This window comes from Capricornis sumatraensis, chromosome 1, assembly GCF_032405125.1.
Source record: "Capricornis sumatraensis isolate serow.1 chromosome 1, serow.2, whole genome shotgun sequence".
Lineage (NCBI taxonomy): Eukaryota > Metazoa > Chordata > Mammalia > Artiodactyla > Bovidae > Capricornis > Capricornis sumatraensis.
In genome coordinates, this window is record NC_091069.1 from 250,292,356 (window position 1) to 250,319,173 (window position 26,818).

The window sequence follows — 26,818 nt, forward strand, 5'->3', positions numbered from 1 at the left end:
GGCTGGCCGCACACCTAGTGATAGGCAAACATGTTCTTAGCAGCATTATGTCCAATAGTCCCAAACCGGATCCCTCCGGAGGTCCACAAACGGTGAACAGGTCATACACTGTGGGCCTGCTCGGGGGACTCCCGCACAGCAGTGAGCACAGTCACAGCTGCACATGGTCCTGTGGGGCCACACAGTCACCCAGCCGAGAGAAGGAGACCAGACAGAGTGGACGCTGTGCCTGTCATTTCTGAATCTAGTTGGCACCCCTGGGAGGCACGGCGGTGGGTACCTCTGGAGGAGAGTGTCCTGGCAGGGCAGAGGGGCCACAGGGTGCTGACTGGTTCTGGTTCTGACCCAAGTGTGTGACCCAGGTGCAGCTCATGGACACGCATCAGAAGGTGTCCCTGTGACAGGAGCACTTTGCCGAGTGAGTCACGCTCTGTAATACGCCAGCCTGCAGGCCCTGCAGAGGGTGCTGCCAACCCCAGCTTTGTCCCATAACACCCCTGACCCCAGCCAACTCAGCTTCATCCCCCAAGGCCCTGGGAGTGGAGGGGCCTCTGCAGTCAGGACCCCTGGGCCTGCTTCCTGCCAGATGGGGTTTTGGCCGAGGTTCCATGCGTCTTGCTCCTGTGGGCAGTGTTCTCTGCGGCCATGGGCACCCATCTCATGCCTATCCCCTTACTTTCAGGGCTATGAAGGCCTCGTGGAGGGAGGCGAGAACATCAGGCAGGCCAACTGGCTCAGCGTCTCCAACATCATCCAGCTGGTGAGCCTGTGACCCTCCCTGCTGTGAGCGCATGTGCACGCCGGGACATGCACACAGGCACATGGAGGAACAATAAGGAGATACACAGGTGCACACACACAGACACACACAAAGACACATAGACACACACAGAGACACACACAGAGACAGACACACACAGAGATAGACACACACAGAGACACAGCCACACACAGGGGGATACACAGGTGCACACACAGACACACACAGAGACAGACACACACAGGGACAGACACACACAGAGACAGACACACACAGAGACACACAGCCACACACACGGGATACACAGGTGCACACACACACACAGAGACAGACACACACAGGGACAGACACACACAGGGACAGACACACACAGAGACAGACACACACGGGATACACAGGTGCACACACACAGACACACACAGAGACAGACACACACAGAGACACACAGCCACACACAGGGGGATACACAGGTGCACACACAGACACACACAGAGACAGACACACACAGGGACAGACACACACAGGGACAGACACACACAGAGACAGACACACACGGGATACACAGGTGCACACACACACACACAGAGACAGACACACACAGGGACAGACACACACAGAGACAGACACACACGGGATACACAGGTGCACACACACAGACACACACAGAGACAGACACACAGAGACAGACACACACAGAGACACACAGCCACACACACGGGATACACAGGTGCACACACACACACACACACAGAGACAGACACACACAGGGACAGACACACACAGGGACAGACACACACAGAGACAGACACACATGGGATACACAGGTGCACACACAGACACACACAGAGACAGACACACACAGAGACAGACACACACAGAGACACACAGCCACACACAGGGGGATACACAGGTGCATAGAGACAGACACACACAGAGACAGACACATGCAGAGACACAGAGACACACACAGACACAGACACACACAGAGACACACAGAGACAGACACACACAGACACAGACACACACAGAGACACACAGACAGACACACACAGAGACACAGACACACACAGACACACACAGACACACACAGAGACAGACACAGAGACACATAGGCACACAGGGGGACATGCACACTTAGGAACACAGGCTACACACATCCTTCAGGGGATTGGCTCCAGGCTGACTGTGCCATCCAGTCGCCTTGGGCTCGCAGGGGTGGGAGGTCATGGGTTTAAGAGAGCACAGTGGTGGGATGGCCTCAGATGTCTCAGCTTCCAGCTGCGGGCTGAAGAGAGCCCCCTGGAGGAGGCTTACACGCCCTCAGCCTCTCGGTGCCTCCTCCGCCTTCCCCTTCATCATCATCCTTAGTGAGGGCGGGGGTTGAGCAGCTCAACGCCCCCCTGGGGTCAGGGATTCCTAGGCAAGGGGGTCTTTGGACCAGGGGTCTATGGGGAGACCCTAGTCTTCCTAAAGAGCAGGGACCTTCGTGGGGCGCCTGTCACCTCTGTATCCTGGGCCACCAGCTGACACCTGCTTATTGATGTGCTGTCATCACGAGCCTCACATGGGTCAGCAGAGCAGTGGGTGATGGGCCTGGACCCAGGGTCATCCAGGCATGGCCACCCTGAGGTGCTCCCCACCCCTCCTGCCCAGGGTGGACATTCCCAGGGGACTGTGCTCTGTAGGCACCCTTGGGAATGAGCTGGTTTATCGAGGTCTGGTGGGTCCAGCGGGGCACAGACAAGCCCTGTTCTTGGGCCTCGTCAGACCCCTGTCCCCTGTTCCCCTGCTCTGGAGCCGTGCTCCCTGACCCCATCATGGGTGGGGCTGTGGCGGCCTGGGTACCTCGTCCTCCACCCCAGGGGTCCAAGAAGGACAGCCGTCCTGCTTCAGGCCTGGGTGCAGCTGTTGCTCTGCTCCAACCCTGTGTCTGAGGATGGCCGTCCTTCTGTCCTGAGAGAGCACCCAGGGAAGGGGTGTTAGGCCAAGTGTTAGCTGGGAAGTGAAGCTGCATGAAAGGTGGGCACTAAGGATGTGGGAGGAGCTGGTATTTGGGGAGGAGTGAGGAGCTGCACAGAGCACAGGGGGTGGGGGTGGGGGGGGTGGGAGCAAGGGGAAGGGGCCACTGACTCGCATTTTCCACAAAGTCTGAAACCCGCCTCATGGTCTTGGGAGCAGCATGGCGTGGCCCGGGCACATTGTCCTCTCCACCTGGCTGAGAGCAGGGGATCCACAGGTGTTCTCGTGGGACAGTCTGGGGAGCCACGGCCAAGGCTGAGCAGGGAGGGGCCACGTGGATGTTGGCGTGAGCTGCCCAGGCAGGTCCCTGTGTTGGCTCCCCACATATCCACCAGAGTACACGCATGTGTGTGTGAGTGTGCATGGTGCACATGTGCGCATGCGTGTGTGCACGTGTGTGTCTGTGTGCACCTTACAGATCTCGGAGCCTGCTCACCCGTTGCCTTGTCGAGCTCCCTGAGCCTGGTGGTGGACAGCCTCCTCGCACACATGAGGAGACATGCCAGGGAGCAGGGGGACACTTGCCCAGGCTTCTGAGGGGCCCCTGGCCTCAGCCCTCTCAGTTCTTTGGGGTCCCCAGTTCCCCTGCCCAGTGCCCAGGCTCCCGTCATGCCCCATTGGCTCAGGCTCCCCCTCCTCCGTGCAGGGTGGCACCGTCATCGGCAGTGCCCGCTGCAAGGCCTTCACCACACGGGAGGGGCGCCGGGCGGCCGCCTACAACCTGGTCCAGCGCGGCATCACCAACCTGTGCGTCATTGGTGGGGACGGCAGCCTCACTGGTGCCAACATCTTCCGCAGCGAGTGGGGCAGCCTCCTGGAGGAGCTGGTGAGCGAAGGTGGGTTGCAGCCCAGCCCGGACACAGCAGCTCAAGGGCAGGGAGTGGGCAGGACCAGAGGAGGTGAGAGGCCACCTGGCTGCTGGCCGGGAAGAGGGGCCTGGACGCTCCTGGAGGTGCGGGCCAGGGTGGGGATGCTCCGAGTTTGGCCAGTAGTGAGGCCTCCTGGGGCTGGACGGCAGTTCCCAGGCTGACTTACTTGCGCTTTGAGGTTTGTTCCTGGATGTTGGTTATGGGCTTGTGCTAGTTTGCAGAAGCATGGTAGTTAAAATCTGGTAACATAAGATGTTAAGTCCTGGGGATCCCTGATTGGAAAGTGGCCTATTGGAGCTCTGTTGGTTCTGTGCTGCTCATGGGGACATGGAGGTGAGGGGTGCACATTCCAGGATTTCCCTGAGGGTCTCTGGGTAGGGGATGAGTCTGTACTCGACTCTAGTGGTCCAGCCACTGCTCCCCTCCCCGCACATGGGACCCCTGCTGTAGGACCTGGGGAGGGGGAAGCCGAGCCTGAGGGGCTGATCAGGTTGCACTGCAGGTGGGCTGAGGGAGGTGATAGGGATCAGGGTCTGAGCCCCATGTTGTGGCCACGGGAGCTGGGTGGAGGCACAGAGGCTGCAGCCGGACTGGCCCCTTCTTCCCAGGCAAGATCTCAGAGGGCACGGCTCAGACCTATTCGCACCTGAACATCGCGGGGCTGGTGGGCTCCATCGACAACGACTTCTGCGGCACCGACATGACCATCGGCACAGACTCAGCGCTGCACCGCATCATGGAAGTCATCGACGCCATCACCACCACCGCCCAGAGGTGAGCGAGGCCTCCACCCGGCCAGGCCACCAGGCAGGCAAGCTCGGGATCCCGTCCCCCAGCCAGGGGTTGAGGTGGCCGCTCTGCAGAATCAACGGCTTGTCAGTGTGATTCCGTCCCTAGGGGTCTGTGCTGGCTGCCCTCAGCCCCCAGTTGGAGGGAGATTCACAGTGGGGTGAGCAAAAAGGCCTTTGGGTCTGGTCCCTACCCCTCCAGGTTCCCTTGAGCCCTGGGTGGGCCGTGGCTCATATAGGGCTCCTGTGGCCCTGGGCGATGGTGCATCCCGCAGGGGTCCTCAGCTGCTGGCTAAGATAGCCAAGCCCAGGCCAGGCAAATGGCCTTTAGCCTCAGGAACAGAAGGTCAGTGAAAACCTGTCTGACACCGGGCGTGAGCCCGACAGAGGTGACTCAGTGCAGACTTGGCTGCCCTGGGGAAGACAAAGGCTGTCTGTCCTTGGGCTGCCCCCGCGTCCTCTGTGTCTCCCAGGCGTGCTCTTGGCTGAGCTGGGGCTGTGGGTGGCGGGACACAGGAGTCCAGGCTGCTCCACGAGCCTCGGCACTGATACCCTCTGTCCTCTCTGTGTCCACAGCCACCAGAGGACCTTCGTGCTGGAGGTGATGGGACGGCACTGTGGGTAAGGGGCGGTCCCGGTCAGCGGGGGTCTGGGGCTCCTGGGGAGCGGGAGTGGGACGCGAGGCCTCCTCGGTGCCCTGCCCATGGCGGGTGCTCCCTCGACGCTCTGGGTGTGAGAGCCGGGGTGGGGCCGGGGAGCCCTGACTCTGGGGCTGGCTGCCTCTCGGAGCTGTACCTGCCCTGTAACCCCAGGCCCAGGGTCCGGGATGCTGGGTGGGGGTCCACCCACTGCAGCCCCTCGCCCTCCTGCCCGTGCAGGTACCTGGCCCTGGTGTCTGCCCTGGCCTCAGGGGCCGACTGGCTGTTCATCCCCGAGGCGCCACCTGAGGACGGCTGGGAGAACTTCATGTGTGAGCGGCTCGGCGAGGTGAGCAGCTGAGGGTTTTCTCCCAGGGTCCCTGCTGTGAGCACAGCAGGAGCAGGGACATGGTCAAGCTGGCTTCCTGGAGGCCCTGACTGCTGAGCCCGAGCTGGGGGCACAGCCTTGTGAAGACGGCGCACAGGGACGTGCGGCAGGGGCTCATGGGGGTGGGAGCAGCGGGGCGGAGGCCTCATCCAGGAGGGGTGAGCAGGGGCGCCTGAGCTGGGGTGCCCAGACGCAGCTCTCTGGCCCCTCAAGATGAAGTTGGGGCCTCTGGCACAGAACAGGCAGATACTCTGGCCTAGGTAGGGACCCCCAACTGGGATAAGCTGGCTGCTTGGCTAGGCCAGGGCTCAGTGGTGGACAGGAGGGCTAGGACAGGGGTGGGAGGTGCCCTTCCATGAGGTGGTGCTCAAGGGTTGTGGTCTGGGTTCAAAGCCGGGGAGTCCCTGAGACTGTGCTCCCAAGTTCACGCTCAGGCCCTGTCTGGGGCCCTAACGGGCTGTGTCCACCCACAATGTCCTCTGCAAACTGGCCCAAGGGCAGGACGAGCGTGGAGGCTGCCCGGGGCTGGGCCTGCTGTTCCGGCTTCCTGGGGGCGGTCAGAGCCAGGCCCTATGCTTCCCACGTGTCCCTGTCCCCATGTGACCAAGGAGGCGGCCTCATTCCCATCCACTGGTGAATACTCCCCCGCCCCGCCACCCCACCACCCAAGGCTTTGTGTCCCTGCCCAGGACAGTGGGTGGGGCTGAGGGTCATGACTGCCTTCTGGAACCTTCCCCAGGGATGGCAAGGGTGGGACTGAACTGAGCCTGGCAGTGAGGCTGGACAGAGGCCAGTGTCCTCTCCTTGGGTGGAGTCCTTATACCCCCAAGTGGCCGTATAGTCTCGATGGGTGGAGCACGGCTCTGGGGGTGATGGTCCCTGGCTGACCTTAGCCTTGCCCTTGACCTACTCGCTGAGAACTGGGAGCTGGTCTTCCTGGAAGTGGCCTGGACTCAGGCTCACACACCCTGCTGGTTTCCTGCTGAGTAACGCCCTCAGCCTCACCCCAGCCCCATCCCCCAGGGCTTCCCTGAGCCTCAGTTTCCCTACCTGTTACATACAGGTGTCACCCTCTGCCCTGCCCACCTCCTGGGCTGCAGTGAGTGAAGCGGGGAGGTGTGGGCCCTTCTGGCGGCTTCACGTCACGGCACCGCCACCACCTCCGGGCAGCCCTCCATGCCTGGCTCCACGTCCCCTCTGCACCTATGCCTCGCAGGAGCTACTCCGATCCTGTCTTTGTCACTTTCTTCTAGTGCTATGGGGCCAACAGGGGCTGGTGGATCAGAGTGACTCTTACAAATGTTTGTTGAGGAAATAGGTGAAAAGCACTTTTAAATCCCCCAAGACACTCTCTTTTGCAACAATGAGTGATGCTAATTCATCCTCACCAGCTGAGGCAGGAAGGCTTCCCTCAGCCTGGGGAGTGGGAGGTGGGCAGGAATCCTCCAGTCCAGCCCCCTGCAAGCTCCTCCTCCCTGACCCCCAACCCCAGGTGGGACAGCAGGGTCCTGGTTTGCCCACATGAACCCTGAGGCATGGACCCCAAGGAGGGTTCCAGGTGTCTGGGGACAGGTGTCTGCAGGCTGGTGGCTGAGCCCTGCAGTGTCTCTGACCCAGACTCGGAGCCGAGGATCCCGCCTGAACATCATCATCATTGCTGAGGGTGCCATCGACCGCAACGGGAAGTCCATCTCATCCCGCTACGTGAAGGACGTGAGTGAACCCCTGGGTCATGTGGGATCGGCAGGGCCTCGGGCGGGGGGCTCCCCTTTATCTCCAGTCCCCACGTACTCTTGCTGGGGCCCCAACCCCGGCCCCTGGAGGGAGTGTCCTCGGCCTCAGTGATTGTTAGATGTGGGGTGGGCATGGCTGAGACCCCCTGAGAAGCCCTGGGACCCCAGGCTGAAGTGTGGCCCCACCTGGGAGCCCTGCACCTTCTGGCTTCCAGTCTTCATTCAGCACAGCCCCTCATCCTAGGAGCCCCGTCCATCCCCCAACAGGGTCCTGGTGGCTGAGTCCAGCCCCTGCCAGCCCCTTAGTGACAGGGTGCCCACCGCCCATCCATATCAGATTCATAACAGAACAGCTTGGGCCTTGGGGAATCCTTCCTACCTGTGATCCGCACCCACCTGCCTGGTTCTACCCCAGGGCCCTGGGCCCCCATGCTCCAGTGGGGCACAGCCCCTGGAGCCTCCACGCCCCTCACTTTGGCCACCCACCCTGTCCTCAAGTCCCCAGTCAGGTGCTGCCGGGAACTGATCCGTCTGCCACTTCAGTGTGCTCTGTGCTTCCCGCTAGTGTCTGACAGGGCCTGACCCACAGGGGCTGGAGGCCATGACGAACTCCTACAACCCGGCATGCGTGCGGGAACGCACAGAGACATACACAGCCATGGGAACGCACAGAGACACACACAGCCATGGTGACACAGAGACACGCGCCTGCACGGTGACACGGAGACACACACAGTCATGGTGACACAGAGACACTCCCCCATGGTGACATGGAGACACAGCCATGGTGACATGGAGACACGCCCCCATGGTGACACGGAGCCACACGCCTGCACAGTGACACGGAGACACACACAGCCATGGTGACATGGAGACACAGCCATGGTGACACAGAGACATGGTGACACAGAGACACATGCCTGCACAGTGACACAGAGACACACACAGTCATGGCGACATGGAGACACGCCCCCATGGTGACATGGAGACACAGCCATGGTGACATGGAGACACGCCCCAATGGTGACACGGAGACACACGCCTGCACGGTGACACGGAGACACACACAGTCATGGTGACACGGAGACATGCCCACACGGTGACACAGAGACACACACAGTTATGGTGACATGGAGACATGCCCACACAGTGACACAGAGACACACACAGCCATGGTGACACGGAGACACAGCCATGGTGACATGGAGACACATGCCCCTGTGGTGACACGGAGACACACGCCTGCACAGTGATACGGAGACACACGCCTGCACGGTGACACGGAGACACAAACAGTCATGGTGACATGGAGACATGCCCACACGGTGACACGGAGACACACACAGCCATGGTGACACGGAGACACAGCCATGGTGACATGGAGACACACGCCCCCGTGGTGACACGGAGACACGCCCACACGGTGACACGGAGACACACACAGCCATGGTGACATGGAGACACGCCCCCCCCATGGTGACATGGAGACACGCCCACACGGTGACACGGAGACAGCCAGGGTGACATGGAGACACGGCCCCATGGCGACATGGAGACACAGCCATGGTGACATGGAGACACACGCCCCCATGGTGACACAGAGATACAGCCATGGTGACACGGAGAAGCATGCCCACATGGTGACACGGAGACACACACAGCCATGGTGACACAGAGACACGCGCCTGCACGGTGACACGGAGACACACACAGTCATGGCGACATGGAGACACGCCCCCATGGTGACATGGAGACACAGCCATGGTGACATAGAGACACGCCCCCATGGTGACACGGAGACACATGCCTGCACGGTGACACGGAGACACACACAGTCATGGCGACACGGAGACACGCCCCCATGGTGACATGGAGACACGCCGCCATGGTGACACGGAGACACACACAGTCATGGCGACACGGAGACACGCCCCCATGGTGACATGGAGACACAGCCATGGTGACATGGAGACACGCCCCTATGGTGACACGGAGACACATGCCTGCACGGTGACATGGAGACACACACAGTCATGGCGACACGGAGACACGCCCCCATGGTGACATGGAGACACAGCCATGGTGACATGGAGACACGCCCCCATGGTGACACGGAGACACACACCTGCACAGTGACACGGAGACACACACAGCCATGGTGACATGGAGACACAGCCATGGTGACACAGAGACACACGCCTGCACGGTGACACGGAGACACACACAGTCATGGCGACATGGAGACACGCCCCCATGGTGACATGGAGACACAGCCATGGTGACATGGAGACACTCCCCCATGGTGACATGGAGACACAGCCATTGGTGACATGGAGACACGCCCCCATGGTGACACAGAGACACACACCTGCACAGTGACACGGAGACACACACAGCCATGGTGACATGGAGACACAGCCATGGTGACACAGAGACACACGCCTGCACGGTGACACGGAGACACACACAGTCATGGCGACATGGAGACACGCCCCCATGGCGACATGGAGACACGCCCCCATGGCGACATGGAGACACGCCCCCATGGTGACACGGAGACACATGCCTGCACGGTGACATGGAGACACATGCCTGCACGGTGACATGGAGACACAGTCATGGTGACACGGAGACATGCCTGCACGGTGACACAGAGACACACACAGTCATGGTGACATGGATACATGCCCACACGGTGACACAGAGACACACACAGCCATGGTGACACGGAGACACAGCCATGGTGACATGGAGACACATGCCCCCGTGGTGACACGGAGACACAGCCATGGTGACATGGAGACACATGCCCCCGTGGTAACACGGAGACACACGCCTGCACAGTGATACGGAGACACACGCCTGCACGGTGACACGGAGACACAAACAGTCATGGTGACATGGAGACATGCCCACACGGTGACACAGAGACACACACAGCCATGGTGACACAGAGACACAGCCATGGTGACATGGAGACACACGCCCCCGTGGTGACATGGAGACACACGCCTGCACAGTGACACAGAGACACGCCCACACGGTGACACGGAGACACACACAGCCATGGTGACATGGAGACACGCCCCCCCATGGTGACATGGAGACACAGCCATGGTGACATGGAGACACGCCCACACGGTGACACGGGGACACAGCCAGGGTGACATGGAGACACGGCCCCATGGTGACATGGAGACACAGCCATGGTGACACAGAGACACATGCCCCCATGGTGACACAGAGATACAGCCTTGGTGACATGGAGAAGCATGCCCACATGGTGACATGGAGACACACACAGCCATGGTGACACTGAGATACACGCCCCCATGGTGACATAGACACACACCCCCCATGGTGACATGGAGACACACACAGCCGTGGTGACACAGACACATACCCTCATGGCGACACAGAGACACGCCCGCATGGTGACATGGAGACACACACAGCCATGGTGACATGGAGACACGCTCGCACAGTGACACAGAGACACACGCCCCCACAGTGACACGGAGACACATGCCCCCCCCATAGTGACATGGAGACACAGCCATGGTGACATAGAGACACGCCCGCATGGTGACATGGAGACACACACAGCCATGGTGACATGGAGACATGCCCCCATGGTGACATGGAGACACAGCCATGGTGACATAGAGACACGCCCACATGGTGACATGGAGACACACACAGCCATGGTGACATGGAGACACAGCCATGGTGACATGGAGACACAGCCATGGTGACATGGAGAAGCATGCCCACATGGTGACACGGAGACACACACAGTCATGGTGACACAGAGACACGCCCACACAGTGACACAGAGATACAGCCATGGTGACACGGAGACACACGCCTGCACAGTGACACAGAGACACGCCCACACGGTGACATAGAGACACACACAGCCATGATGACATGGAGACACGCCCCCATGGTGACATGGAGACACAGCCATGGTGACACAGAGACACACGCCTGCACAGTGACACGGAGACACATGCCCCCATGGTGACACAGAGAAGCATGCCCACATGGTGACACAGAGACACACACAGCCATGGTGACACGGAGACATGCCCCCATGGTGACATGGAGACACAGCCATGGTGACATGGAGACACATGCCCCCATGGTGACACGGAGACACACGCCTGCACAGTGACACAGAGACACACACAGCCATGGTGGCATGGAGACACAGCCATGGTTACATGGAGACATGCTCACACGGTGACACAGAGACACACACGGCCATGGTGACATGGAGACACATGCCCGCATGGTGACACGGAGACACACGCCCCCCCATGGTGACACAGACACACGCCCGCACAGTGACACGGAGACACACGCCCCCCCATGGTGACACGGAGACATGCCTGCACGGTGACACAGACACACGCCCCCACGGTGACACAGAGACACACCCACACACACAGGAGCATGCATCCACACACACACATGGAAACAGCCCCCTGCACACTCAGGCTGTAGGAGTGAGCCCGGGGCCAGCTCCGTAGGGTGGCTGGGGTTCTGACACCCTGAAATCCCTGAGGCAGGTGGGGGGCGGGGGAGGGAAGAGCACTGGGGGCCATGCGGTGGCCCTGTCCAGTGGGGAAGGTGTGGCAAATCCAAGGGCCCCTACTTCTCTGTCCCCACGAGCAGCTGGTGGTCCAGAGGCTGGGCTTCGACACACGTGTGACTGTGCTGGGCCACGTGCAGAGGGGAGGGACCCCCTCGGCGTTCGACCGCATCCTGGTAGGTGGGGCATCACCCTGGTGCTGGGTGTGTGCACACGGGTGGCATGGTGTGTGTGCATGCACGGGTGCATGTGTTTTCACTGCTGCCAGTGTTCACAGTGAGACCGAGGCCTGGCAGCCCAGCCTCCTGGCGATGACTTTGATGGGACCTTGGGGAGGAGGGCTGGGGGAGCAGCGGGTCTGATGTCTGGTTGTTCTGAGTCTGGCCAGTGGCCTGGGTGCCTCAGCCCCAGGGCTCAGGCGCTGGGTCCTGCCCCAAGGGTCATCGGTGTCCTGATCGTTGCTGGTCCTGCCTCACCCTCTACAGGGCGGGAACCCTGCTGCTGCCACAGGGGGACAGGGACTCAGTCAGGGAGGCCCCTGGGTGGTAAAGCACCTGCCTGTGAGGCCCTGGTCACCCTGGGGAGAGGCTGGAGGCTGCAGGGCAGGTGGGAGCTGTGCCTGGGCCTCCGGTTCTGTGGATGCTGGTGGAGACACAGGATGCCTGGGAGGGAGCCAAAGGAGGAGCAGCTTAGTGCTGGTCCCCGAGCTCAGGCCCACAGCGGGTTACAGCAGGGGGGCCGGCTTGCAGTGCTCCCGAGGGATGCGGGGCCTTTCCTCCGAGGCTATTCCTGACACTCACCCGGCCAGTGTGGGAGGCCTGGCGTGGTGCACGCAGGGACATGCTGTTTCACCCAGTGGAGCCACAGGCCTTGCTCCCCACACACTTGTGTGTTCCCGCTGTCTGTGCTGGGACCCAAGTTTGTGGTTTGTCCCCACGGAGGGCAGTCCTTACCTGTTTTAGCTGGTCCAGCCCGCCAGACCACGCCCCCGTTTGCACCCACATCAGAACAGCTTTGACAAACGAGCTGGAAATGAGAAACCTCATCATAGTGGAAAGAACCCCAGAAACCCAGGTCCAGCCTTGCCGCTGTAACCTGGAGTGCAGGGCCCACAGCCTCTAGCAGGGCTGCTGAGACCCGAGAAATGGCGCCGGTGGAGGTGAAAGATGACCATAGGGGTCAGCGTTTCTAGAATAAATGGTGCCACTTATTCTAGAAGCTTCTAGTACACATGTGCATGCAGGCGTGTGTGTGTGTGTGGTGGGCAGGCTCTGAGGGCTGAGGCCTTGTGGGTCTGCCGAGGGATGTGTGTGGCGTGGGGCTGGCTCCCTCCCGGCTGCACCTGCCTGAGCTTTACCACCCTCTCCCCGTTCAGAGCAGCAAAATGGGCATGGAGGCAGTGATGGCGCTGCTGGAGGCCACACCCGACACGCCGGCCTGCGTGGTCAGCCTCTCAGGGAACCAGTCCGTGCGGCTGCCCCTCATGGAGTGTGTGCAGATGGTGAGCACTGGCCTGCCCAGGGTGCCCAAGGTGCCCAGGGTGAGGAGTGCCCGGGGCCTTCGTGCTTTGCTGGGCTCTGCTGTGCTCCCCACCACAACCCGGAGCTGCCTGCCCTTCCAGGCCTTTCAGGGCCCAGCCAGCAGGCCTGCTGTGAGGGCCCCCAGCCCGTCCCTCTCGGGGTCCTGCTGTTCCTCCACGTGTGTGCCAGGGAGCAGGCGGTTCACGCAGCACCACCTCCTGGTGTGCCCACCCCGGTGCGTTGCTACTCACCTCAGCAGGCCTCAAGGTGTCCAAGGCCTGCAGTCATCCAGGGGGAGGGAGGTGTTGGCTGGTGCCTCAGGTGAGACAAGTCCCAAGAGAGGCGTGGGGGCTGCAGGGAGCCGGGGAGCCTGTGGGGGTCTGGTGAGCTGGAGTTTGCACGACCGTGGGGGGAGCCAAGGTCACTTAGCCTCCCTAAGCCAGTGGCCTGGGACAGGTCTTGCACTGGGCAGGGTAGGGATGAGAGGGTGAAGGGGAAGTGAGAGGCCCAAACCACTGGGACATCTTGTGTTGTCAGAGAAGGGGCCACTGCGGGAGGGGGCGCGGGAGGTGAGGGCAGAGAGAGGCTGGGAGGCTGGTGGAAATGTGGGTGCTGGCTCCCCTTCTGCAGCTGGGGGCGGGGTGGGGCCCACCCAGGGGAGGCAGGCTGGAGGCAGAGAGGGGCTGCTCCTGAGCTTCTCCTGGAACACTCTCCTGCAGTGACCTCATGAGGCCTCACTTTGGGGCAGGCTGGTCATCGGTGGTGTGAGCCTGGGGGCCAGAACTGCCTCGCCTTTCGTTCCTAGACCCTGGCTGGCGAGGAGCGAGGCCCAGGTGCCCCTTCCAGGGAGGGGAAGACCCAGCAGGTCGGGTGGGGTCCCCTTGCCCTTAGACCTCCCGATTGCTAGCAATGACGGCTGCCCGGCAAGTCTGGGCCAGGCCCCTCTCAGCTGGGTGTGCCAGACCCCTGCCTCCAGCCTGTGCTTCTTGTTTGCTTTAAGACCAAGGAGGTGCAGAAGGCCATGGACGAGAAGAGGTTTGACGAGGCCATCCAGCTCCGAGGCAGGTGAGGGCCTGGCGGGCCCCACACTGGGCAGTGGTCTGTTCTGTGGGGCCCCCAGCAGACTCTGAGTGGCTTGTCCATGGTCACCCCCTGCCCCTGACACATGGACCTGCAGAGGTGGCGCTCTGAGCCCCCCTTCTAGGGTGTGCATCATGCAGATGGGGCGTGACGGTCCCTGTGGCCAGGAAGCAGGCAGGCAGCCTGCAAGGCTGGGGGGGGTGTGGAACACAGCACAGGTAGAGTCAGGAAGGGGCCTGGGGAGGGGTCAGGGGAAGGGGAGACCGCAGCAGGAAGCGTGGGGGCGGGCCTGGGGCCAGGTCAACTGGACTCACAGGTCTGTTTCCTCCGGGTCCCTTGGCCTTGGAGCTGCAGAGACCATGCCAGCTGAACGCGGGACTTGCTTTGCTGAGGGGGCATTGGGAGCGCGTGTTTAGAGGGGTCTCTGCCGCCCGGCAATGGCACCCAGCCAGGCTCCGTGGCGACAAGAGTGGGGAAGTGGGCCATGCCTGAGTTTGGCCCTTGGAGGCTGTGTGCTGGGCTGGGCTGTGGCTGTGCTGGGCCAGGCTGCTCGGTTGTGGCTGCGCCGTGCATGACCCGGTTCCTTTCCAGGAGCTTTGAGAACAACTGGAACATTTACAAGCTGCTTGCCCACCAGAAGATCTCCAAGGAGAAGGTGAGAGTGGGCTGCGGAGCCCATGCCTGGCTGTGCCTGCGGCCTCCACCTGCCAGCTACCCCCCAACCCGGCTCAGGGAGTAGGGAGCCGCCCCTGCTCAGGGAACTGGGACACACCCTCCTATCTGGGGTCTGAACTGCGGGCTGAGAGGGCAGACTCAGCCTGTGCTTGACCAGTAGGTCCCAATAGCCTGTGTCTGGGCCCGGGGATCACACTGGCCTGTCACTTATCAAATGGCTGAAGGTTAAGTCAGGCCCACAGGTTTACCTTGGAGAGCAGGGCTCCAGTGTTAACATTGTTGTTCAGTTGCTCAGTTGTGTCTGACTCTTTGAGATCCTATGGACAGTAGCACTCCAGGCTTCCCTGTCTTCCACCATCTCCTGGAGTTTGCTCAGATTCATGTCTATTGAGTTGGTGATGACATCCAACCATCTCATTCTCTGCCGCCCCCTTCACTTTTGCCTTCAGTCTTTCCCGGCATCAGAGTCTTTTCCAGTGAGTCAGCTCTTTGTATCAGGTGGCCAAAGTATTAGAGCTTCAGCTTCAGCATCAGTCCTTCCAATGAATGTTCAGGACTGATTTTCTTTAGAATTGACTGGTTTGATCTTGCTGTCCAAGGGACTCTGAAGAGTATTAAGACATGTTCCCAAACAGCTAAAAACTTCAGGAAATGGCCTCTCTTCCAAATAAGGACAACAGGAGGACCCATCTCTGAAATCATGGGACAAAGAAAGGGTCACACCAAGACAATCTTGGACGGTGGGGTCCTGTGCTCCACTCCCCCGCCCCCCCCGCCCCAACTTATCCCAAGAGCTGGTTGGGGGTGGGCAGCATTCCCAGGCAAGGCCGAGTGGTGTCCATATCTCCTTCCAGAACCCTCTGGGTCATGACCACCTCTGGGGCATCAGGCTGGTGTTATTGGGACCCACCAGAGCCACACAGCCCAGCAGAGCCAGTGGCCACACATGGCTGCTGAGTGCTGGGAACGTGGCTGTCCCTAGTGGGGTGCCTGCGTGCCCCACAGGTGTAGGGTCTGAGGAGCAGCAGGGGAAATGGGTGTGAAAGATCCGATTTCTTACATTGTTTCCGAGTTGAGGCAATGACACATTGGTTCTATCAGGTTAAAGCAACCATTGTATTACTATTATTAATATTAAAGGGCTTCCGTGGTGGCTCAGTTGGTAAAGAATCCGCCTGCAATGCAGGAGACTCAGGTTCGATTCTTGGGTCAGGAAGATCCCCTGGAGAAGGAAATGGTAACCCACTCCAGTATTCTTGCCTGGGAAATCGCATGGACAGACAAGCCTGGCAGGCTACGGTCCATGCGGTTGCAGAGAGTCAGACATGACTTAGCGACTACACCACCATTAATACGAAATTGGCGTTGCCTGCTTCTTTGCACTTTGTTGTGGCTGCGGTGGCCCCCTTCTCTCCGTGTACCCGTGCTGCTCACCAAGGATATTCTGGGGCGCTGAGCCCTGAGTGCGGGGTGACTGCCACTGGCAGGCGCTGACTGTGATCCGAGCTGCACTTGGCTGACAGGGGCTGGAGTCCTGCACCTGCCTTTGGCCCAGGACTGTGCGGGTTGTAGGTGGGGCTTGCACGGTAGCTCAGGTGGTCTTGAGCTAAGCATCAGGAGGCATCAGCGGGACACAGACCCTCCTGTTATGGCACCAGGAGGACAGGTGTTCGTCATGCCCAGGGGAGTCCAGTCCCTGGACGGTGTCCAGGCTGGCCCGAGGACCGGGGCCCCTTCTCTGGAAGCTGCTGCCTGCTGACTTCCGTCTGGGTCAGCGGTCCCCCCAGCCCTGTGCTCACGTGTTTGTCTCTCCCTCTTTTCTGAAGACCAACTTTTCCCTGGCCATCCTGAACGTGGGGGCCCCAGCAGCCGGCATGAACGCGGCCGTGCGCTCAGCGGTGCGTTCTGGCATCTCCCAGGGCCACACGGTATATGTCGTGCACGATGGCTTTGAAGGCCTGGCCAAGAATCAGGTAGGTGCGGCCATGCCCAAGGCTGGGCGGGGACCCAGCCTGTGGTGGTGGGCCTGTTTGCCTTTGGTCAGCTTAGGCTACGTCCCCGGCTGACTTAAAAACACACAAGGACCGAAGGACTCACGATGTGGGCACAAGGGAAAGACTGGGCCTGCTCCCCGGCTGGAGGGGCCACAGCTGGATCCACCTCAGCCTAGACCAGTCCCCGAGACCCTGCTCCGACCTGCGGCTGGAGGGGCAGTCCCTGGCCTGGCCTCTATCCGCCCAAGGAAGTGCACTTCTGAGCACAGGCCTGTCATCTGTAGAGAAGTGGGCAAGTGGCCTGGCCTGCTCCCTGAAGCTGTGCCTCCCCCGACAGGTGCAAGAAGTGAGCTGGCATGACGTGGCCGGCTGGCTGGGGCGTGGTGGCTCCATGCTGGGGACAAAGAGGTGAGCAGCTGGCCACCGTGGGCAGTGGGGCGGATGTCAGGGAAACCTACCCCATGGCCACAGGCTGGGTCCTCCCTGGCTGGTGGCCTGTCCAGAGTGGGACACAGACCCTGCTGCCTGGGGCTTCCCTGAGGGCTCCGGTGTAGAGGATGGCTATTCAGGTGACCCAGCCTGCAGGAGGCACTCCCTCGGGCAGGAAGTGAGGCTTACAGCCCAGGTGTGGGGAGGGCAGGTGCCAGGCCACCTGTCCTGCTGGTGGTCCCTTCACCCCCACCCACCCATGCCTCACCTCTGCCTCCACCTCTAATGGGGAATAATCGCATCACCAGGTCCCAGGCCCGCCTTCTCCAGGGGTCAGACTGTGTGGACCTGTGTCCCTCCAGCCTGGCATTCTGTGCAAACTCGCGTATCCATCTGATTTATCTTCTGCAGGACGCTGCCCAAGGGCTACATGGAGCAAATTGTGGAAAGCATCCGCCTTCACAACATCCACGCCCTGCTGGTCATCGGGGGCTTTGAGGTGAGGGGGCCGCAGGGGAGCGTGCGGGGGCAGCCTGGGCAGGAGGACCAAGTGGCCGAGGGCCTCAGTCTCCTGCTGGCGAGGGGCCAGTCCAGAGGGCTCTCAGGGGAGCTCTGAGTAGTGGGGGCACGTCCGTGTGATGCTGGTGCTCGGTTAGCCCCCCTACATGACAGACATCGACTCCTACCCTCTCCTGGAGAAACCTGAGCGCCTGCAGAATGGGTGGAGTGGGTCGGGGTCAAGGCAGCTGGCCTCCTTCCTGCCCTCCTTGGAGTCCAGTTTCCCTGGGGACGGTGGCTGCAGAGCTCCTGGGTGGGGCCCACCTGGTCTCAGCCCTGAGGGTGGGGGCAGGTGGGCTCAGGTGCCCAGCCCCACACACACGGCGGGGAGCAGGACCCAGGGGCCCCTTCTCTGGCCTTGGCCAGCCTCTCCAGGGCCGGGCCTGAGCCCCTCACCCCCACAGGCCTACGAGGGAGTGCTGCAGCTGGTGGAGGCCCGTGGGCGCTATGAGGAGCTGTGCATCGTCATGTGCGTCATCCCCGCCACCATCAGCAACAACGTGCCAGGCACTGACTTCAGCCTGGGCTCCGACACGGCCGTCAACGCCGCCATGGAGGTGCGGGCTGGGTGCGGGCAGGGGCTGGCTGGGAGTGGGGAGCACGCAGAGGGGCTGCCGAGCGGGTGGGACAGGTGCGGGGCCCCACCAAGGCTGGTGGCCTGTGTGGGGAGTGGGCAGGACCCGGCTGCCCCCCGAGGCCTCGGGGGGAGTGGCTGTGGGGTGACAGGGTGTGAGGATGATGGTGGGTAGGGTTGCAGCCGATCTAACTGAGCTGCTGTACTGGTGTGGACACCCAGCCGTGGTTCTGTCTGGTGAAGCAGCCACATGTGGCTTGGGGGGGTACCCAGGGCTCTGGCTGGGTCGTGGGAGGTGGGAGCCTTGTTCCAGGGTTGGGGAGGGTCCCAGCAGCCTTGCCCCACTGAGCTCCCCAAGGGCGTCCCCCTGACTCTCTCTCTGCAGACATTTCCCACCCTATTACTGCTCATGAGCTCGGCTCCCCTGAGGGTCCAGCACCTCCCTTTGGGGGATCAGAGGCTGGAAGAGGGTGTGCTGCATGTTATTAGATGAAGAAGAAAACACAAGTGGACTTACTTATCTGTTTGGTTCTCTTTCCTCAGTTCTTTATCCAATACTCTAATTTCCTTGAACCATTCAGAGCTAGGATTGTTATCAGGTGTCACGTTATTGTCAGTGTGTGCAAAGCCCTTACTTCATGTGTTGTCTGGGCCCCTGTTTATGACCTGACATGGCAGGCATGTCTCCCCCTTTGCCAGATTAAGGCCCAGTATGTCCCTGGCCTGACGTCAGGGAGAGCCTCCTAGCAGCGCCCCTGGCCTCCACCCACCACACACTAGTGACCGCCCCCTCGTCCTGGGGACAGAATTGCTCAGACTGGGAATTCGATTCTGTGTGGCCAAGAGGAGGGTTCATGATGAGGGCTGCCAGCACCCTGGCACACAGGGCAGGCGCTGTCCCAGCCCCTCCCTGCCTCAGCCTTGGTCCTCAGCTTGGGCCAGAGACCTGAGTCCCTATAGCGTCGTGGGTCCCTGCGGCCTGGAGGGAGGTCTCTGACTGCCCCCTGGCCCCCAGAGTTGTGACCGCATCAAGCAGTCGGCCTCGGGGACCAAGCGCCGTGTGTTCATCGTGGAGACCATGGGTGGCTACTGCGGCTACCTGGCCACCGTGACTGGCATCGCTGTGGGGGCCGATGCTGCCTATGTCTTCGAGGATCCCTTCAACATCCAAGACTTAAAGGTGAGCGGAGCCCCTGCCCTTCTCCTGCTGCAGACCACTTGGAGGGGCTGGGACTCCAGCCAAGGAGCCACGGCCCAGCAGGCTGGGGACTCACCACCTTCAAGGGGACCCAGGCCATGATCCCCTGCACTGCTTCCCCCACAGTGCGGTCCCCTCACCTCCACTCTGTGCAGCCCCCCCACCCCCTCGCCCCCACTGCACGCAGCCCCCCTTCCCTGCCCTGTGGCTCTCCCACCCGGCCTCACTGTCCAGCCACGGGCCACACCTGCACCAGCCCTCCTAGTCCTTCAGGGCCTGCAGGACTGGCCTGCCCCCGCAGGCGGACCTGGGTCATGTTGGCCCTGCCTGTCGGGTATTCTGGAACGTTCCTTCCTGGACAGCCCTTGCTGGGGGGGGTGGGCAGTGGTGGCTGCTGCACCGACCTCATTCACTGTGGTTGGTCCTCCCTCTGCAGGCCAACGTGGAGCACATGACCGAGAAGATGAAGACAGAAATCCAGCGGGGCCTGGTACTCCGGTGAGGCTGCGGGCGAGCCCACAGGGCCCGGGGCCGGGGGGCTTCCTGACCCCTGGGCTGCAGGTCAGGGTTGCTGAGGGGCAGCTGGGCAGAGAGAGGATGGGGGCTTGGGCAGTGGTGGTGGGGTGGAGCTTTCCTTCGAGCCTGTGGGCCAGCCTAGAGGGGCTCAGCATCCCACAAGACTCAGGTCCCACATTCCTCTTCCAGGAACGAGAAGTGCCACGAGCACTACACCACAGAGTTCCTGTACAACCTCTACTCCTCCGAGGGCAAGGGCGTGTTTGACTGCAGGACCAACGTCCTGGGCCACCTGCAGCAGGTGTGGGGGGTGGGGACGTGGATTCCGGAAGGCTGCTCCCTGACACCTGTGCCCACGGTCCCAGGGGGCTGCAGCAGAACGAGGACACTTCTCTGTGCCCCTCCTCACGGGGCACCAGGCTGTAGGGGCCGCTTCATCTGCACACCCCTGACCTGAGTGCTCATCACCCACTGCACAGGCAGGAGACCCAGGCTGTGTCTTGGTGAGACCCATGCTGTGGGTTCCCAGCCAGACGTGAGAGCTGTGTGCACCCACAAGGCACCCCTTCCCCAGGGGTCTTTGCCCACTAGTGGTGGGACCTGTCTGCTAGATGCAGGGGCCCACAGAAGCCCCCCAGTTGATGAGTTGGCCACCCACTACCCGGCCTCTGGAGGTGGCTTTTGGGCCAGATATGGGATGGAGAAAGGGGCTGGGTTGCTGTAGGCCGAGGGGATGGGGTGTCAGAACTCTCCGGGAGGGCTCACGTAGGTCATGGCCAGGCCAGGATGCTGGGCTCAGGCCAGGGCTGGGGCTGCCTGTGGCCCCACGGCTCCCCAGGGCCAGAACCTGGCCTCACCCACTGTGTTTCCAGGGTGGAGCTCCCACCCCCTTTGATCGGAACTATGGTACCAAGCTTGGGGTGAAAGCCATACTCTGGATGTCAGAGAAGCTGCGGGCAGTCTATCGCAATGGTAAGTGGGGGAGGCAGCAGCCAGCCCAACCTGCCCTCCACTGGCATCCCTGGTGTGGGGCTGTCATCACGCGCCTATGTCCACAGGGCGGGTGTTCGCCAACGCCCCTGACTCGGCCTGCGTGATTGGCCTGCAGAAGAAAGTGGTGGCCTTCAGCCCTGTCACCGAGCTCAAGAAGGACACCGACTTTGAGTGAGTCCCTCCAAAGAGAGGGTGGACCGCAGGGCCCAGACCTGCCTGGGGCGAATGTGCTGGGAGAGGGGTGTGGCCACACTCAGCCCTGACCCCACAGGGTTGCCCTGTCCACCACCAACAGGGTAGAGGGTGAGGGTGAGAGGGTAGAGGTCAGTGATGGTCAGGTCTGAGGGTGTACTTGGTCTGCTGAGCCCTGCTGGGTGTGGGCTCCAGAGGGACAGGACCCCAACACAGCAGCCAGGTGTCCCAAGGGGACACGCCTGGGAGCTGCCCCTCCCCTGCCTCCGCCCCCTGACCCTGACCTGGGCTGCTGCAGGCACTGCCAGTCCCACCCCTGACCCCGCCCTCTGACACTGACCCTGTCCCGCCCCAGGCACCGCATGCCCCGGGAGCAGTGGTGGCTGAACCTGCGGCTCATGCTGAAGATGCTGGCGCACTACCGCATCAGCATGGCCGACTACGTGTCCGGGGAGCTGGAGCACGTCACCCGCCGCACCCTCAGCATCGAGACGGGCTTCTGAAGCCACGTCCACGCCCCGCTCACCCTGCAGCCGCCTCCCCCGGCTCCTCGGGGCCGGGCTGCTGGACCCTGCGGGCGCGCGGGCAGGGGCTGTGGGCCACGGGGCCGTGCAGGCTCCAGGCTTCTCACTGCCCCACTTCCTTCCTGCCACCCTCTTGGCTGTCTCCCGGGACAGAGAACCCTGGGCACCCCCTTCCAGTGCAGGGGCATGTGCTGGCATCAGTGTTTGGACACGGCTGCCCCTCTGCCTCAGCACCCCGTGTGGCCTGGAGCCTCTCTCCTCGGCGGCCCTGCACCCTCAGCTGCCCTGGGCCCACGGCGGTGGGAGGGCATACCCTGTGGACCTCACCGTGACCCTGCTGCTGCTCCTGCTTCTGTGTGCACTGGCCGCCGGGGCTGAGCAGAGCGTGTCACCTTTTCTAGGAATAAAATCACCTGATTGTGGAGTGCTGTCAATCTCTGGAAACCTGGGGAGGCTGGGCGGGCTGGTCGTTGGCCATCCCCCCACGTGTACGCATGAGTCTGGGGTCCTCCTTTGGCCCCTGGGCTGAGGCTGTCTCAGGGACATGCATCCTCTGGGGCCACACCCCTTCCCTGAACCAACAGCCCCTCACCCCTGTCTATGTGGTGACCTGACCCCCATGCCAGTCTTGGGAGGACTTCTGAGTCTGACCTGGAACATTCCCCAGACTCTGCCTGGGCTGGGGTCTCAGAAGCAAAGCCAAGGACCCTGGGACAGGTGGTGGTGGGAGGGACCACCCAGGAGACACTGGTGGGGGGTCTGGGGGGCTGAGAGGCAGCTAGACAGTTGTCACCACTGGGGACTCTGGGTGGGCTGACCCCTGGAAGTCCCTGACTTGCGGGAGTGCCTGGCTCCACAGCAGATGCCGGCACCGAGGTGCCAACAGGAGGACAAGCTGGATGTGGACCACACGGCTGTGCTTGGTGGGTCCCTGTCACCTTTGAGCAGGCTGCCTATCCATATGCTTCCACAGCGGTCACCTGGGCACTTCATCCAGGGCTGCTCTGCCTGCACTCTTGCCCTTGGCACCCACAGAGGTCAGATGAGGTTTTTTGGGGAGGCCCTAACCTTGGGAAATTCTGAAAGAGATGGGAATACCAGACCACCTGACCTGCCTCTTGAGAAATCTGTATGCAGGTCAGGAAGCAACAGTTAGAACTGGACATGGAACAACAGACTGGTTCCAAATAGGAAAAGGAGTACATCAAGGCTGTATATTGTCACCCTGCTTATTTAACTTCTATGCAGAGTACATCACGAGAAACGCTGGACTGGAAGAAACACAAGCTGGAATCAAGATTGCCGGGAGAAATATCAATCACCTCAGATATGCAGATGACACCACCCTTATGGCAGAAAGTGAAGAGGAACTAAAAAGCCTCTTGATGAAAGTGAAAGTGGAGACTGAAAAAGTTGGCTTAAAGCTCAACATTCAGAAAACGAAGATCATGGCATCTGGTCCCATCACTTCATGGGAAATAGGTGGGGAAACAGTGGAAACAGTGTCAGACTTTTTTTGGGGGGGGGCTCCAAAATCACTGCAGATGGTGATTGTAGCCATGAAATTAAAAGACGCTTACTCCTTGGAAGAAGAGTTATGACCAACCTAGAAAGCATATTGAAAAGCACATTACTTTGCCAACTAAGGTCCATCTAGTCAAGGCTATGGTTTTTCCTGTGGTCATGTATGGATGTGAGAGTTGGACTGTGAAGAAGGCTGAGCGCTGCAGAATTGATGCTTTTGAACTGTGGTGTTGGAGAAGACTCTTGAGAGTCCCTTGGACTGCAGGGAGATCCAGCCAGTCCATCCTAAAGGAGATCAGTCCTGGCTGTACATTGGAAGCACTGATATTGAAGCTGAAACTCCAGTACTTTGGCCACCTGATGCAAAGAACTAACTCATTGGAAAAGACCCTGATGCTGGGAGGGATTGGGGGCAGGAGAAGAAGGGGACGACAAAGAATGAGATGGATGGCATCACCGACTCGATGGACATGGGTTTGGGTGGACTCCGGGAGTTGGTAATGGACAGGGAGGCCTGGCGTGCTGCAGTTTATGGGGTCGCAAAGAGTCAGACATGACTGAGCGACTGAACTGAACCATTAATTTCGTTCCATTTTATAATCTCAGTCTCTCTGCTCTCAGTCTCCCAGTTGTGTCTGACTCTCTGCCACCCTCTGGTCTGTAGTCCCGCCAGGCTCCTCTTCCAGGGGATTCTCCAGGCAAGAATACTGCAGTGGGTTGCCATTATAGTTTATTGTAGTTAATGTATTAGGTATTTGTTCATTTACTAGATTTATATTTTTTACTCTGTATGTCCTACACAACTTATCTTAAATTTATCTTAGTATTTTATGTTTTTGGATAATAAAGGGTATTTAAAATTTTTATTAACTATTATATAAAAATATATAGAAACCTATACATACATTTATGTGTATTGGTGTTTGCATCTAGTGCCTGTCTCTCTCTCCATATCTACTATCTATCCATCTGGATCATCCATCTGGTGTGAGTACCATTTCTCTGAATTGGCTAAATTATAATCCTCAGTTCATGGAGGGTTCCATCATCAGCCATGCTTGGCAGGTATGTTTCATGCACGCACACATATGAGTGTATGCTTAGTAACGCAGGAAGCCGCTTTAATGTCTCCCATAACAACAGCTTCACTAGTCATCATTTGCGCCCAGGCCCTCTCCCCAAGACCTCTTGCTCCCCCTTACTCATAGAACATCATCCTAAACCTGCCTCTGAATTGACTGAATCGTCCCTTTGTGTTTGGACCTTCAGTAACATTTCTAGGTTTCTGCTATAACAAGTAATTCTGTAATAAATATTCTTTTTTGGTATATCTAGTGCAAAGAGGGATTATGTTCGTGGGATGTGTTCTTATAACTAGAATTTTTACGTTATCAACATTGACATTCCACAGTCTACAATTCATCTTCCAATACCCACAATCCCTTTCCACCATCCCCCAGTCAATTCCCAAAGCCCACCACCTCTCACTCTTCCACATCCACCATCCACAATTTACTCCTCACTATTCTTTAGCAACCATCAGTCACCACCATCTGCTCTCCACCATCAACATTCCAGCTTTTACCACCTCCCACCCATCACCCATGATTCACTTTCTTCATCCCATCCTCCACCACTGGCCATTTGCTTTCCACTTTCAACATTCCACACTCCAGCACACTCGTTTCCCCAGTTACCACCCCCCACCCACCCTCCAAAACCCACCACACACCATCTGCCAGCCTCCGTCCACCTCTGACAGTCCACCTGTTACTTCCCACCTTTCACCTCACACATCCACCACCCAACAGCCACCATTCATTTACCACCCAACATCCTCTATCCACAATAGGTCATCCACCTGAAACCCTGTAACCTCACCATCCGTTTCCCACTGTCCCCTTCCCACCATCATGTGCCATGATTCACATCCCAGTCTCTGCTGTCCTCCTCCCACCACCACCCTTCCACCCTTACTTCTCTTTCCACCCCCCATCTTCCCTTCCCTACCATCCCCATTCGCCACCTTCTACTGTTGATTTTTCACCCTCCACTGTCCTCCAGTGTCCACTCACCTTTCACCACCCACTAGCCACCACACAGCACCTACCACTCACCACCCAAAACTCACTGTACACCAGCCATCTATCCACCTGCCACCACTCACCCTGAGCCATCCATCTTCTGCTTGTCACCTACAATCTCAGCCTTCCATTGCCCATCTTCCACCTTCCAACACCCATATTTCACTGTCCATCACATGATACCCACTACTCACATCCACATAAGTTTTCAGCTTTAGTCAGCAGAATCACCTTCCACCTGTGACCACTCATTGTATACCTGCCACCAACCCTGCACCATCGCCCTCCACCTTCCACACTTGACCACCCACCTGCCTCCTGCCACCTTCCACCATTCACCTGCCGTCAAACACCACTACTTTCCACCACCCTCACCAGCCACTTTCTACCACACACCGTCCACCATGGACCTATTACATCCCCTCATCCACCTTCTACCATCAGCCAGCCACCACCATCACCCACGGTCCATTCTACCTTCTCCACTCCACCGTGCTCCTCGACTGCTCACAACCCACTTTCCTCTCTTTGGCTTTCCAGCATCTTTTATCCTCTTTGCCTATCCTTCCTTTTCATCTCTTTGTGATCACCAGATTTTACTTATTAATAATATCTCCTGGATTTGTATTTCTTTTAAAATACTCTCAGTTGACAATTATTCAAACCACATAAATACATACTGGAGAAGGGAATGGCAACCCACTCCAGTATTCTTGCCTTGAGAATTCCATGGACAGAGGAGCCTGGGGGGTGACATAACAACACTGATAGGCAACTGATACACAAGAGTGAAAAAACGGGCTTGAAACTCAAAACCTCAACATTCAAAACACTAAGATCATGGCATCCAGTCCCACCACTCCATGGCAAATAGATGGAGAAACAATGGAAACAGTGACAGACTTTACCTTCTTGGGCTCCAAAATCACTCCAGATGGTGACTGCAGCCATGAAATTAAAAGATGTTTCCTCCTTGGAAGAAAAGCTATGACCAACCTAGAAAGCATATTAAAAAGCAGAGATGTTACTTTGCCAACAAAGGTCCATCTAGTCAAGGCTATGGTTTTTCCAGTGGTCATGTATGGATGTGAGAGTTGGACTATAGAGAAACCTGAGCACAGAATTGATGCTTTTGAACTGTGGTGTTGGAGAAGACTCTTGAGAG

General features: G+C 59.4%; 1 protein-coding gene across 2 annotated transcripts in view; it reads left to right on the top strand.

Annotated features, from left to right (window-relative positions):
- PFKL (phosphofructokinase, liver type) overlaps positions 1-22,583 on the top strand; it is a 29,364-nt gene extending 6,781 nt beyond the window's left edge. Inside the window, exons 3-22 of one of the 2 annotated variants that reach the window (XM_068971165.1) lie at positions 683-760; positions 3,426-3,615; positions 4,257-4,422; positions 5,013-5,057; positions 5,315-5,423; positions 7,080-7,175; positions 11,876-11,968; positions 13,168-13,293; positions 14,313-14,377; positions 14,984-15,053; positions 16,894-17,040; positions 17,399-17,469; positions 17,902-17,989; positions 18,453-18,605; positions 19,638-19,802; positions 20,257-20,318; positions 20,526-20,637; positions 21,209-21,308; positions 21,395-21,500; positions 21,877-22,583. In XM_068971165.1, coding sequence (XP_068827266.1) covers positions 683-760; positions 3,426-3,615; positions 4,257-4,422; positions 5,013-5,057; positions 5,315-5,423; positions 7,080-7,175; positions 11,876-11,968; positions 13,168-13,293; positions 14,313-14,377; positions 14,984-15,053; positions 16,894-17,040; positions 17,399-17,469; positions 17,902-17,989; positions 18,453-18,605; positions 19,638-19,802; positions 20,257-20,318; positions 20,526-20,637; positions 21,209-21,308; positions 21,395-21,500; positions 21,877-22,024 — 2,190 coding nt within the window. In that variant the 3' untranslated portion in view covers positions 22,025-22,583. The remainder of the gene's footprint in view (positions 1-682; positions 761-3,425; positions 3,616-4,256; positions 4,423-5,012; positions 5,058-5,314; positions 5,424-7,079; positions 7,176-11,875; positions 11,969-13,167; positions 13,294-14,312; positions 14,378-14,983; positions 15,054-16,893; positions 17,041-17,398; positions 17,470-17,901; positions 17,990-18,452; positions 18,606-19,637; positions 19,803-20,256; positions 20,319-20,525; positions 20,638-21,208; positions 21,309-21,394; positions 21,501-21,876) is intronic. The other variant, XM_068971158.1, reaches the window with a different exon arrangement.
- The last annotated feature ends 4,235 nt before the right edge of the window (positions 22,584-26,818 follow it).